Genomic DNA, 14,613 nt, shown 5'->3' on the forward strand with positions numbered 1-14,613 from the left:
GCACACGAAAAGTAAATAAATATGCTAATAAATTTTTCAAAATAAATCTGTAATAGATAGCAGATATGCGAGGCAACCAAATAACCAACGACAACTAAATGCAATCCACCTCACGCCCCCCTGTCCACCTGTACCAACCCCTCGCCCCCCTGCTCAGCCCGTCTCGCTCGCACTATAACCAAGCAACATGGTAAAAGTTTTTAATCCACGTTTGGAAAAATTTTTCACACAAATATTTACACAACTCTTCGCTCTAACGATTTGCGCAAACACGAGACACACACACACGGAAACACTCGCACACACGTGCTCAATTTTTGATGCCGTAAACACACACACACACAGAGAGAAACTATCCCTATTTGGGATTGTCCATTTTTGAATGGACAACTTCCTTAAAAAAAACTTAAGACTTGAAATGTTGTAACAAGCTTAAGAAGGTACAACATTCTACATCTTAGCAGTTGCACAGCAAAAAGATGGACTGTTTTGAGAGCAAAACACTTTTTGCGATTTTTTCGCATTTTTGTACGGGGTAACATCATTAAAATTTAAATAATAAGCTCAACGAGATATGACACTCCGCATTTGGACCATTAATTCGAGTGTTTTGACCAAAATACTGAATCGATTTTTTCCAAAAATGCAATATTTACGATGGTTTTTTTGTATAAGCTAAAATGGTTAGACAGCTAAAATAATTACATTTTGTTCTCCTAACAACAAATACTAACCAACTATATCATTTTTTGACGTACTGTGTAAGATTTCACTTTGACCAAATTTTCGCATTTTTTCTAAGATTTTTGTAACATCAAAATTGACAAAAAATTGAAAAAAAATAAGGTTCCCAAATTAGATAGCAAATCGATTGTGCTTTAAATAACAAGCACAACGAGGTATTATATTCCGTATTTGGGCCATTATTTCGGATGTTCTGATCAAAATACCGATTATTTGTTTCACAAAAATCACTGAAACGATTTTTGGCAAAAAATCAATATTTTCGAATGGTATTTTCTGTATAACTTGGCTAAAAATGGGCACACAACTAAAGCAATTACCGTTTTTTAATCCTTACAACCAATACTAAACACCCCTATCACTTTTTGACTAAGTTGAAAAAATTAAATTTTTGATCAATTTTCGATTTTTTTTTTCATCAAAATTTGGCAAAAAATGTGAAAATTTTCGAAATCCCATTTTTGAATACAGTTTGATTGGGAATTTGATTACAAGAGCAAAGATATATACCATTCCCGATTCGGACTATAATTCGGGTAGTTTTGGTCAAAATAGGAATATAGTTTTGTAAGGGTAATTTAATGCGGTACGTAATTTTGCCCAGTGCAGAGACAGTGAAACAGACACACCCACTCACTGTTAGACAGACATTTTAATGTTTGTAAAGCTTTTAAATGCTCCACACACATAAATTTTGGCTCTACCGTTTTTCCACCCAGCCCCAACTTTTCCCTGTCGATTTGCTTTCTCCTGGGTGTGCGTGTGTGTGTGTGTGTTTGGAACAAATGGCAAAACAAATAATAAAGCAAAGCAAAAATAAATAAATGAAAAATTTTTAATAAGAATTTTATTTTGTGATATTTTTAGAGACAAAAGAGGATTGAATGGTAGGCCATCCGACGAGAAAAATGACTCGAGGGCGGTGAAAATCTCTTGTTGATTTTCATTTTTGCTGTTTGTCTGCTAAACACAAAACAAACATAAAGCTGTGTAAGAGATGTGGGAAACGGGGAAATCTGGAGCACGGCAATTGGGGAAAACGCCACCCAACTTCTCTCAACATGCGGCAAAAGTCAAATAATCGAGGAGTTCATGTGAAAAATTGCGAAATCTTTATTAGGGCATTACATTTTTCCCATTCCGAATATTAACCATTAATGAAGCATTAAAATCAATCTCGTATAGAACTTTTCAACGAAAGGGGTTTACCGTCTTCCTTGTTTATAAAAATGTTTCCTCAGCCTATCAGAAACCATTACTGGCTATTATTTACCCAGAAAATGAGCAGAAATCACTTCATTATGTCACCTTAAGTGAGTTAAAGCCTTTTATGGGAAAAATAAAATTAAAGTTGCGCGCAAACCAAACTATTAACTGGATCGTCGGCTGTAGAAATCGATGTCTACACAATATATCCGTATTTAGACATTATATTTATGGTCTTGTGTGTGCGTAAATAAATGATGAAATTTTTATTGGTCGTTTGGAATTGTCTTTGGCCGGATTTTGATTGTTTTTTCTGTCGATCTAAGCGCATTTGGTGTTTGCGGTTTTCTGATTTTTGCTGAATTTCATGTGGCCCCCACAACAACAATGGCAAAACAGCCATACAATGAATATTCATATTCGCATTCGGGAGTATTCAGCATTGGATTGTAATAAAAGCAAAATCAACACAAAAATCGTAATAAAATCAAAGCAAACAATGCCCTGAATTGTGAACGTAAATATGAATAGAAATGTGAATGTGAATGTGAATGTAAATGTGAATGTGTATGCTTGTGGGCATGAGTGTTGTGCAAAATCGTATCTGGTTGTATGTACTCGCAGCCATACTCATAAATACACATACATGTGTGTCATCCTGTGGGCTCAATGTCCCTTTTTCGTCCTCTGTTTGCACAGCCGACGCCATATTTAATAACATATCAATGACTATTTTATTTCGACCAGAAAGGGTCGCTGCATCCATAAAAATATCGCCCAAATCGATGGAATTGCATTGATGGTTTGAGCTTCGTGAAATATGGCAGTGGCCAATATTACTTTAGCAAAAAGTGCTTGAGCTGTTGGCCCAATGCTGTTTATCAGTGTTCTTAAGCCATTCTGCATTAGGTGTTGGTATTCAAGTATTCATTGCTTATTTGAGTAATTTATAAGCCACTTGGATGCAAACAAATGCAATCATGGAAGGCATTTCTAAGCCATCAAAACTCTGATTGCATGCATCTCGGCATAAAATCCATGAAATCGAGCGCAACGGTGCTAAACCAAACCACTTGCTGTTTTTATTTCTGTTTTGCATCCCTCAGATGATGTTAACCCTCTGTTCCCGGGGCTTAACCCCTTGGCAACCACTAATTGCCATTGCCCAGGCGCCACGCTTAATTACACGATAATTTCGCATGATTTTAGTGATTTTAGTGGAGCATTCAGGACAAAACTCGCTATATATATGCGATACCTACATATATAGTTCCCGGGAAATCTTGGATTGACCGCCGAGCATAAAGCGTTTAAATGGAGCGTGCCGCTGCTGAATTTCAGCTTATTTAATGCAAATGAAGCGACCCAATCCGACTTGCAACCGAAGGCCATTTCACTGTCAAGTCTGCAGGGTGTCCATGTGTGCGTGTGTGCGTGTCTGCGTGCTATGGTGTGTGTGAGTGTGCTGTAGTGTGTGTGACAGGCATGTTGACGGCGCCTGATAGTCATACCCATTCCCCAAGTCCAATATTCGTGCCCCCAACCACGCTCCATTCTATTCTGCTCTGATTCCTGTTCTCCGCTCGGTTAATACCCTGTAGTTTGAAGCACTTGGGTATCTTGAGTAGTTCAAATCTGGGTTTGCCAATTTCCATGCAAGTATCAATGCCAATCTTCGCCTTTTAAAGCAGAAAACATATTTCTTATGGTATTTCCATTCTGCTATCTAAATAATTAAATTCATTATTTTCACAAGTTTTTGTTGGTTAGCTTTTATACTTTCACAAGTTTTTGGTTAACATTTGTATTTCTAGTGCAGCTCGACTGGCTCGTAATTATTCTCGTAATAATTAACTGGCAGCTTTAATACCTTGAAACATTTGCATTTTTGCTTGTATGGCCAACTTTAGACTGGGATATTTTATTTAAATATAGTATATATTTAAAATGGGATATTTTTGGGTCTGTAGCACGAAAGCAGCGAATCCCTACTTGTTTCACTGCAATCTAGTCCAATCTATCTGCGTAGACATCTGAAAAGGTGGGGCTACGTGGGCTGATGCTATTCTGCTTTCCTGCTTTCCTGCTCTTGTGCTTTCCTGCTTTGCTGCGTTGCTGCTTTGCTTTTCTGCTTTTCTGCTTTTCTGCTCTTTTGCCCTGATGCTTTGGTGACGACGACACGTGTTCGCCTTTTTGGGAAATCAGACAGCCGACAGCAAACGGCGGACATGATGAAAGATATAGACAGGCGGACAGCTTTATTACACGAGCAATGAGGGATTCGCTGCCCAAGATACGCGTGTGTGTGTGTATCTGACGGATGCACATTTACATGCATCGATATCTGTATCTGCAAGTGGGTGGTCTGGATGCGGTGTGCATGTGTGGTACGACTGCGGTCAGAATATTAGCAGTTCCTGGGGTTCTATGTAAATGCATTGTGTTTTAATGGGAATATCAGATGTATATTTGTCTGTATATTTGCGCTCATACCATTTGAATTTAGCCAGTGGAGTGAATCGATGACAAGGGTTTTAGATCAGAATATCTTGTACATTATTATAGTAGTTCCATATATTATTGGTTTTGCTTGAACATTTTTGAGCAATGAAGTATATTGTATTATATATTAATTACGTAATTATGGCTAGTGTGCCATACATATATTTCCCATGCCCGTGCAGTTGAAGTGTGGGTGTGTGGGCTCAGATTAATGTTTGGGTCTCCTGGATTCGATCAATATTGAAATGAATGCAAATTGCGAAAACATCTTATTCAGGCCGGATCCAAAACAGATGCTTCGATGCAGCGATGCAGCGATGCATGTGCCCAGATACTGATAATACTCGCCCGAATCTAAAGCCCTTCCCAAAGCTCATTATGGAAATGACTGAAAGGTGGGCACCGGTTGAATTTACGGCCGAAAGGGCCACATTGCAGGAAATGACAGTCTTAAGATTCACACTTTGTGCCAGAGCAGCTGGCATGGCAAAGCTGCTCGGTAGTTGGCCATTGTTTTCCCTAAATAGAGGCTTAATCGGATGTATTTATAAATTAATTATGGAAATTTAAAGGGCTGGCTGGGACATACCTAAATTACATTTAATTGTTATTTTATTGTTATTGGCTACTGTCGAAGTGAAAATCCAAAGGCCGTCCAATTTGTCCAGCTCAATATGCATTGCAGATTCGCTTACATTGTGGCCGAATTTTCCCATTTTACTTATAAACGAGGTTACAATTCGCAGGAATAAAAGACACATGACCATTGCATGTTACGTAGCAGCCCGCAACCTTTGGTGGCAACTCCTTTTTGCCTCTGGTTACCCATCGACCATATCGAATGCAAAGTGACAGTTGAGCAACTTGGCAGCATTTTGTTTCGCTTCTCTGTCATTCGTGCCCCTGGTGGAATCCCCTTCCACGCCTCTGCGCGTTTCACCGCCCCTTTCGGGCGAAAGGTGTCAAAGTGACAAGGCCTTAATACTTTGCTGTAACAATTTCCCAACGATACGGTTTTAGGTGTCATTTCGTGTTGGTAAGCGGGGTTTTTCGGTGAGCTTGCGTGCCGCATGCACTGACCCCCTCCACTGCCACTGCCACTGCCCCAGCTCCCCCCCCTCGCCGATCGCATTTCGGACCACATATTGAGCTTATCAAATATTAACACATTTCCAAGCGCTGACATCAGCGGCTCCCACTTCTCGAGGCCCCAAAGCCCCCTTAAGAGCCACGTAAGCCCCTCAAAAAACCCCTCAAAAGCCCCAGCTGCCACGCATGCGCCGGCTTCCGCTGTTACGTGGCATGTCCTGAAGACCCCCTCGATGCCCCACCTCTGACATACAGACATGGACATGGACATGGACATGGACATGTCCCTGTTTCTGTTTTTGTTCCGGGGTGCGCTCGATTTTGTATACTTCGCAATGTCTGGATTGTGTTATTTAACTATATGCTAAGTTTATAATTTGTAAGCCCAATAAAGTGGAATCGGATGAAGTGGAATTACTATTGTCCCTTACAAAACAAACAAACATATGAGTGTTGAGTAGGGTACCTCGATTCGGATATCGATTTCGAACTGTTCCCATTGCGTCGCGCAGTTAGCATGAAATGACATTGCGTGCTCGCTTCCAAGTCGCTGCAATCGCCAGGAAAAGAGGGGTTCCTCGCTCGGGGGAAGTAGGAAAGCTGAACTCCGACTGCCCAGAACAGTAGCATTGCATGTGTGGACGCGGCTGTGGTCGTGGATCGGTATTCCAATGCGAAAGGTGAACGGAATGGGTCCGGGACATGCGCCTGTACATCACACCAGTTTCCAGGTCTACGAGGGCGGATTCAAAAACTATGTAATAATATACATATACGATTGTATTTCCCAACGCTGTGAGACCTTTTTTAGCCAAGTTCTGATTGAAAAACCTTTCAAAAGGAGAGCATTTTTGTCAAAAATCGATTCGAACATTCGAAATAATGGCCCAAATATAAAAAGTCATACCTTGCTGAGCTTCTTTTTTGAATTCCAATCGATTTGGGTTCAAATTAGGGAATTTAATTTTTTTCCAATTTTTTCCAAATTTTGATGATGTTACCCCTTACAAAAAATGCGAAAATTTGGTAAAAATTAAATCTTACACAGTCCATCAAAAACTTACATGGTTGGATTGTATTGGTTATTAGGAGAACAAAAATGCAATTCTTTTGGCTGTCTGACCATTTTAAGTCAAGTTATAGACAAAAAACCATTCGAAAATATTGAAATTTTGACTGCCTGATTTTTTGGAAAAAAATATCAGTATTTTGCTCAGAGCACTCGAAATAATGGTCCAAATATGGAATGTCATACCTTGCTGAGCTTCTTTTTTGAATTCCAATCGATTTGGGTTCAAATTAGGGAAATTTAATTTTTTCCAATTTTTGTCAAATTTTTTCAAATTTTTATGATGTTACCCCTTACAAAAAATGCGAAAATTTGGTAAAAATTAAATCTTACACAGTCCATCAAAAACTGACATGGTTGGATTGTATTGGTTATTAGGAGCAGAAAAATGTAATTCTTTTGGCTGTATGACCATTTTAAGTCAAGTTATAGACAAAAAACCAAGTTAAATTAAAAAATAGTCATGCAATGCCTGTAAAAAGGTGGTAGGGCTTGTTAGTTTGGTAATTAGGAGTACAAGCGATAAAGTTAAAGTGCAGAGGAATATTCAAAGAGGTTCTAGTTTAGTGTGCGTTACGCAACTTTTTGGAGCCACCGCCTCGGGCTGAACTAATAAGCTGCTTTTGTATGGCACTTGCAGTTGCATAGTTTTAATGACTAAACTGGGGGACATCCACAACCAGTACCCTGTGTTTTCGATACCCTGCCTGTAAATCCCCGATAGCGGAATCCTTTCTTTCCTCTTCCGACACTTGCCAGGCGAAGGAAGTGGAGGGGATCGGACCCTGGAAATTGGAGTAGGTTTGCGTGTCAGGAATGGTGGCATTACCGCAGTACCAAAATCACCAAAAAGGACCCCCACCTGGCCATCTGGACAGACACTGGTGGATGTTCCATTCGGTTCCGGCTTCTCCTCGGCCCCTTTCGCTATTTTTCCCCATCCTTGGGTCCTCTGGCGTCACAAGTTGAACTTTTCACTTTGGCCCCAGCTGCTGGTTTTTTTATTTCAGCACTCGGGAGTACCCTGTCGAATATTTAGTACAAAATAGTTGAGGTAATCGCAATATGCTAACAACTTGTAAACTTATTGTGCTCTCATTGATTGTCATTGTCACTTAAATGCTGTTTGCTCGACTTAAATTGAATTCGATTTCAGGCTCGGCTTAATTCGCTTAACTCTCAGCCACTTATTTAGGGTATTCCCCGATCGATTCCACTTTCCACCCTTTCCCAAACCCTTTTTCGATTTTTTGCTTCCAATTTCGAGCTCTTTGTTCGAGGTTGCTGAGCTGCTTTTCGACAGCTTCAAATCAAACATCGTCGCTCCGGCTGTCATTGCGTGGCACGCACAGGCCGCTCGTACCGCTCGTGCCCCGCCCCCCAAAAATACGCCCCCCTCCCCTTTGCTAAACGCCACGCCACTGTGTGACTCACATGCCGATAATTGTGGGGCAGTAATTGTCTCGGGTTTTGATCGAAAATTGAGTCATTAGACGGCGCTCATGGAGGCAATCAACAAACATCAACAAACGCCGGCAAACAACAACAAACACCGATGAAAACCACAACAGCAAGCAACGACAAACAGTAGCTACACAGAAATATACGATGCATTATAATATAGGAGTTTAAATAGATCTAGGGTCACTTTTAAAACGTGATACTCCCATGGAAATGGAAATTTTTTACATTAAATTGTTAAGCCTTCGCAATTGCTTACTTTATTCCGTTAAAAAATACTGCAATAAAACGTATTTTCCTCAAGTTATGAAATATATTTTAGTGCACAACGTCGACGAATTAAAGTTATCATTTAGTGATATGTGATTTCGTCAGTGGCCAGACCTTTAAAGCAAAAGCGAGAGGGTTTCCATTTTGCGGTTGTAATTTTTGCCTTATAAACGATCTTATCCCCTTTTGAAAAATTCACCCGGATGATGATGGCAACGCGTGTCTAAGCCAAAAGTCCGAAAGCATTTATCACAACTGCAACGACAGTTACAGTCGCAGTCCGAAACTACAATTACAGTTTGTTGCTCAAATGCTGGACATGCCAACATGAGTGATGATGAATGAATGCCTGATGAAGGACCTCTGGAAGTGGAAACCCGAAGGGCGGGGGCACGAGCGGGATGGATCGGCTCGGCCACGCCCACACACACCTCTGCCGCCCCGGCACACCGGTCTAAATGCCATTTAATGTTAACAAATTCATTTTTGGCGACAAACGGAAACGGAAACGGAAACAACGCAAACAGCAAATTCTCACACACGGCCAGGCACAGTGGGTTAAATAGGCAAAAACTGCTGAAATCTACAAGCGAAATATAACATTTTAGTAATAAATATCCTGTGGTTAGTCACTTCTTTCGCGTTTGCAATAAAGAAATTAATCTTCTCTACATATGCGTAACTCTACATAAAAAATGCACAACATTTGTATTTGCAAACAAATTTGCATGAGATTTGTTTAGTAGTTATATAGTTTATAGTATTTTCACTGATGTATGGAATAAATAATATATCGAGTTGTATTTGTGTACTACTTTGCTCACTGTGCGGATGTTGCTGGCAGCAGTGGCATGGCCCCGTCCACGTCCATCATTCACGTACGTCCCCTGACCTCCGCCTGACCTCCGCCCACTGTTCGCCTCTGCAGCGACCATGCCCCCTTTTCTGGCCGTCGGGCGGCTGCCAACTGATAAACGAACGTCACACGTCAGAACTCTGGGCGGCTGGCAGGACGAAAAGGACAGGACCAGAGGAGAAACTCGTCCTGGCTCGACGCTTTTGTGGATTGATGGCCCGGGACAGATTGAACGCCTCACCCACACGCACTCGCCCATGCACACACACACGCACACGCACACAGCAGCTACTGATGGACTTTTAATATGCGTTTTAGACAAGCCACTAGCACACGAGTGCAGCGGTGTGCGTGCGGCCGCATCCGTGTGTGAAGTGCAACACATTACAGGGCAACGTTCAGGCGAACGCCATGGGTACAGTGGAGCCTGGCTAATGGGGAATCGGGCGAAAGAGAGAATAGGGCGATGGGAAATACCTCTAGGTTCGTCCCCAAGGGCGAGGCCCCACTGTTGCGTGTGTGCCAGTCCATGTCCATTTCCATGTCCATTTCCATGTCCGAGTGCGTGCCCCGTTTTGCAACGCCTGCAGATGTGGATATATGTGGCCATATATGTATGTTTGTGGCCAGCTGTGGATATATGTGGCTATACGGCGAGTATGAAATTCGTCATGGTTGTTGTTGCTGTGTTGCTGTGTTGCTGCGTTGCTGCGTTGCTGCTGTTGCATGCCTCTCCTGCGGCAACAACAGTGTGGCATTGTTTTGCATTAAAAGCTATCTACATTGCCGTGTCCACCACCCCCCAAGTGCCCCCCTTTCCCGCACGCCCCTTTCCATTGTTCGTGATGTGTTTTCGGTCGTAGGTGTGAATGCGCGCACATGTGTCGAACAAAAGGCACTGCCGACTGGCCAGCCAGCCAGCCACCCCCTCCACATGCACATCCACATTCACGTCGCCACCCATGTCCATGTCCGTGTCCCTGGGATGTGCATGTCCTGGGCATCAATACTGTGTTGTGGCGATATTAGCCACGCATATTAACTTGGCCGGCAGGCGAGTGCGATTAAAGACGCTGCCGCACAGATGAGCTCCCTGCTAATAGTCACTGACTCCCGCCCATTCTCACTTGAAAAGTATGTTTAGGAAATAAACAATAGGGAGTTCGTCCTTTGGGTTAGAGCCAATTTGGGGGAGGTTATCTTAGGACAAATAAAACAGTCAAGTATACTGATTTTTGCCAAGAGAAAAGCAAAGGATCAGTCAGGTATGGCCAAGGATTTATAAGTGCTATGCAGACAATACATGCAACATGCAACTTTTGCAACCCAAATCAACTTGGGATATACTGTAGATGGACCAAGAAAACTCACCGCATTTTATCAGCCTATGCCAAAGCCAAACACACAGTTTTGCTTAATTTTTTATTTTATATATATTTTTTTCTCATCAAATGTTTCTTTCATTTCCGTTTTTTGTTTGTTGCTCTTCATCGTCATGCTTTTTATTTAGGTTTTGTTAACAATTTGTGTTTATTTATTATTGATTTTCCCGCTTTTGTTGCGCTCATTCCTATGCGAATTTCTCTGTCGATTTTCCTTGCAATTTCCACACTCCTTTTAGACTTTATTATAGTTTTTCTTTTTTCCTTTGCTGCCATTTCGTTTGCACATTTTATTTTTAATCGCTTGATGAATATAAGGATTTAGTTGTCTGTTTTGTGGTTGTTGTTGTTTCGGTTCTTTAATAAACTTACTCATTATGCTAACACTAAATACTTTTTACAATAATAATAATAATTCGCATCGTCATAATAATAATCAAAATTGTTAGCTGGGGATTTTTGTCTCGTTTTTTGCTGCTATATTATTATAATTGGAAATTCATATATTTATGCTCATATACCTTTTACATATACGTGTAATTTTGTTTAGGTGTCATCCTTTTCTAAGTTTACATTTAGTTTTAGCATTTCTGCTGCCTCCTCCTCCCATTCGTCTCATTTTTTATCCATTTGTTTATAATAAATTACGTTCGCTTATGTTCTAAGACCACAAAAAAAAAAAAAAGTTTAGTTTAGTTTGCTATGTGTTTTGTTTTTTCTTTTTTTGTTTGCCGTGTACGTGTGTGCTGCCGTATATAGCTCGTGTATATATAATATCTGGTTTATGTAGACTTAGGATCTAGTACATGCCTAGTTACGTTTATGTTGTTAGACAACGATTATAATATATATCCATATTTTACGTGTAATAATATAAAAAAAAAGGTTTTTTTCGTCAAAAAATGCAGGCAAAAATAAACAAATTTTAGAGATACGAATAAAATGTGCTAATTTACAAAAAAAAATCTCTTTATGCAGATCTTTTTTTAAGACTACAGGTATTTCATTTTGTTTTTATACACTGATACACATAAATAGTATTTTTGTTTTAATTACAGACAAGACGTTTAGTGTTTGCGTTTAATTTAATTTTTTTAGAGCTTTTCTTTCTTGTTTTTTATATTTTTCGTTTCTTAAAAAAAAATTGTTTACTATGTGCAGCGCCCATTACTTGATTTTTATACATTTAAGAGAGATTTTCTTTGTCTATTTTGTGTTTTGTTTTTTTTTTGTTTTTGTTTTTTGTTTTATAATTTACAAATATTTTGGCGCCGAATTGAAATACAAAAAAATAGCACAGTTTTAATAATAATAATAATAATAAAAGTATAACAAAAACAAAACGTAGCAGAGGGGGTGGGGCTTAGCCTTTGGCCAAAGCGAGACGGCACTACATCTGACTCTCCTTCCCTCTCTCTTACTCGTTCACTCGTTCACTCGCGCCGCTCTCTCTCGCTCTCGCTCTCTGCCGAAGAGCAGCAGCCGCGTTGCCAACTGTTTCGTATATTACCAAACGAGCCCTTCATTTTGCATATTCTGCGGTTCGCTGAAATTCGCCGAGCTCATGAACTCCGGCGAATTGGTGCGGGGGCCATTTTGTTGCTGCTGCTGCTGCGTCTGATTCGCCGCTTGTTGCGCATTCTGCTGTTGCTGCTGCTGCTGCTGCTGTTGTTGCTGCTGCTGTTGCGCCGCCTGTTGCTGCGCCGCTGCCGCTGCGGCGGCCATCAAATGCTCGGCGCTGGGCGGCGGCGGCGGTGGCGGCGGTCCGACGGCCGACTGCAGTTGCATGGGCGGACCGCCCGCCTGCCCAAGGAACGTCGCCTCCGGCGTCAGTCCGAACTCGTTCACCATCGGGATGGGTCCGCTGTGGTCCATGGGGCCACCTAGGAATTGGAGACAAGTTCCTGGTTAGTTGCATTCTTCATCATTTAGATTCAGATTTAGGGTTAGGTTCTTTAGTACCCCAAATACTACGAGTTTTTGCCAGCAAGGCAATTCTAATTTCATTTCTACATACGGCAAAGGAATAACTATTATCTTTATTTGATTACAAAATCTTTAAATGACTGTAAGCTACAACAAAATAATGTTAACATAATGTTCTCAATCTTCCAAAGCTTTGTTTTAAGGTCGGCTAGTCGGCTAGTTTGGGGGAACGCTTCTCACCTGGCGCATTGAAGGGCATCGGGCCGCCGGGGTGTCCGGGGAAGTAGGGTCCGTCGTGCGGGTGGAAGGGTCCGCCGTAGCCGAACTCGAACTTGGCGTCCGCCGCGAAGTAGGGAAAGCCGGGTCCGTCGTCCAGTCCGCCGGGCGAGAGGTTCATGGGGAAGCCCCTCATTTTCCGGGCGCCACCGAAAAAGGGCGGACGGCCCATGCTGGTTATTTGCTTCATGCGTCGCTCCTTCGACCGTTTATTCTGGAACCACACCTGAAAAGGGATTGCGAGGCAGATACAACGTTAGTTTAGGGCCTTAAAAATGCAGAAACTATTGAATAAAATGGAGAAAGAGCACTTGTGCTGTATCTGGGTAGCCCAACAAATTTAAAGCATCGCTTTATGGAGGCGCATGTCTAATTGTTGCTGCCCCGCGATTCTTCTGGCTGTGTAGATTCTGATTCCGCTGGTGGCTGTGGCTTTTTGCATTGATGCTACCGCCGCACCGGGCGGCCGTCGCAAAATTAGCCCCATTCCCCACTCCACTCCACTTCGGTTCACTCTACACAAGAGCGAAGAATCGGGAGGACTGGAGGACCGAGTGCAGAAGATGCGTCTTCGCAGACTTCGATGCCGTTTTTACGACGTTCTGGCTGTGGGTCTGGGATTCTTGGGTTCTGCGGCTCTTGGGTTCTTGGGCTTACGTTCCGGGTGCTCCAGAAGCACCGTGCCCAGCATGCAAAGTTATAAAATAAAAACATATTTCAAAAGTTTTAGTGGCACCTTTCTGGTGCCGCTCTCCGCCGATCCTTTGTCCCTCGTTTGTTATTCCCATCCTTTTTATTTCCTCTCCTTTTTTGTGCTTTTGTGTTTTTGGCTTTTTGGCTTTTTTGTTTTTTCGCCTGGCTCTTTTTAATATTCATATCTGGGACGCTCTTTTAATGATCTGCTGCAACTTTTTTGATTTCCTCCTGGTTTTATATATTTTTCTCAATGAAACTTTATGATTTATGTCTTTGCGCGCCGCGCTCTTCATTTTTGGTTATTTTATTATCCCGCTTTTTTGGCAAATAGTTTCCAATGAATTGGGCTTAGATTCTTGTTGTTTTTCTTTGTTTCATTGTCTTTTTTATTTTTGTTTTCGTATTTTCGACCCAGTGCAGCTGTTGGCCAAAACTCTTAGGAGGCAATTTGAGCGTGAATTTTAATGATGAGCGCCGTTCTGCAGTTCATTTGAATTTATGAACTCGCCCGGGTAGACTAGACATGCACATAAGTCGGGGGCCCTTCACATTTCACATTTATAAACTGACACATTCGGCGGCGCAGCGAATTTCGCTAGAAAAGCCTTTTTTCGGGGCCTGAGAACGCCAAAAGGAAACCAGCTTGGCAAACTGAAGAGCAGGCGAAGTTTCTTCCATTTTTTTATAATTTTTTCTTTTTTCTTGTCGGCACACAGGATGCACACAAAAGGAAGTAACATGCTGTGCATAGTTGGGTCTCAGTCCGCCAGACATATAGCGCATATACACCATGCCGAATCCCAATCCTAAACCACGTTACCATCTCGAGTTCTCGGTGGAGCGTGTGACTTTATGACAGCCAGGAAGATAATCCGCTGCGAGAGGCTGGAGCTCCACAAATAGGAACTCAGGAATCTAATGGGAGCTGCTGTGTGGCCATGGAAATGGGCCAACTAAAGCGGCTCGGTTTATTTTTCATTTGGCTAATTGATTTCCCACACTAGCAATTCCATTTAGCACATTACCTTTAGCTAATAGTTCTCTTTCTGTCGTCATTTAAATTTAGATTTGTATGCCAACAGGCGCATACAGAACTTGAGCCTCATTTGTAGTGCAGAGCCTTTCATATGCAAAAT

General features: G+C 41.7%; 1 protein-coding gene across 2 annotated transcripts in view; it reads right to left on the bottom strand.

Moving 5' to 3' along the window:
• Positions 1 to 10,745: 10,745 nt before the first annotated feature.
• Positions 10,746 to 14,613, bottom strand: part of LOC6549944 (LIM/homeobox protein Lhx1) — a 50,171-nt gene continuing 46,303 nt past the window's right edge. For both annotated transcript variants that reach the window (XM_001977366.3, XM_015155600.2), the window contains 2 exons: positions 12,746 to 13,007; positions 10,746 to 12,462 (listed from right to left, as the gene is read on the bottom strand). In XM_001977366.3, coding sequence (XP_001977402.1) covers positions 12,086 to 12,462; positions 12,746 to 13,007 — 639 coding nt within the window. In that variant the 3' untranslated portion in view covers positions 10,746 to 12,085. The remainder of the gene's footprint in view (positions 12,463 to 12,745; positions 13,008 to 14,613) is intronic.

Source organism: Drosophila erecta, unplaced genomic scaffold, assembly GCF_003286155.1.
Source record: "Drosophila erecta strain 14021-0224.00,06,07 unplaced genomic scaffold, DereRS2 tig00000152-arrow-arrow-pilon, whole genome shotgun sequence".
Classification (NCBI taxonomy): domain Eukaryota; kingdom Metazoa; phylum Arthropoda; class Insecta; order Diptera; family Drosophilidae; genus Drosophila; species Drosophila erecta.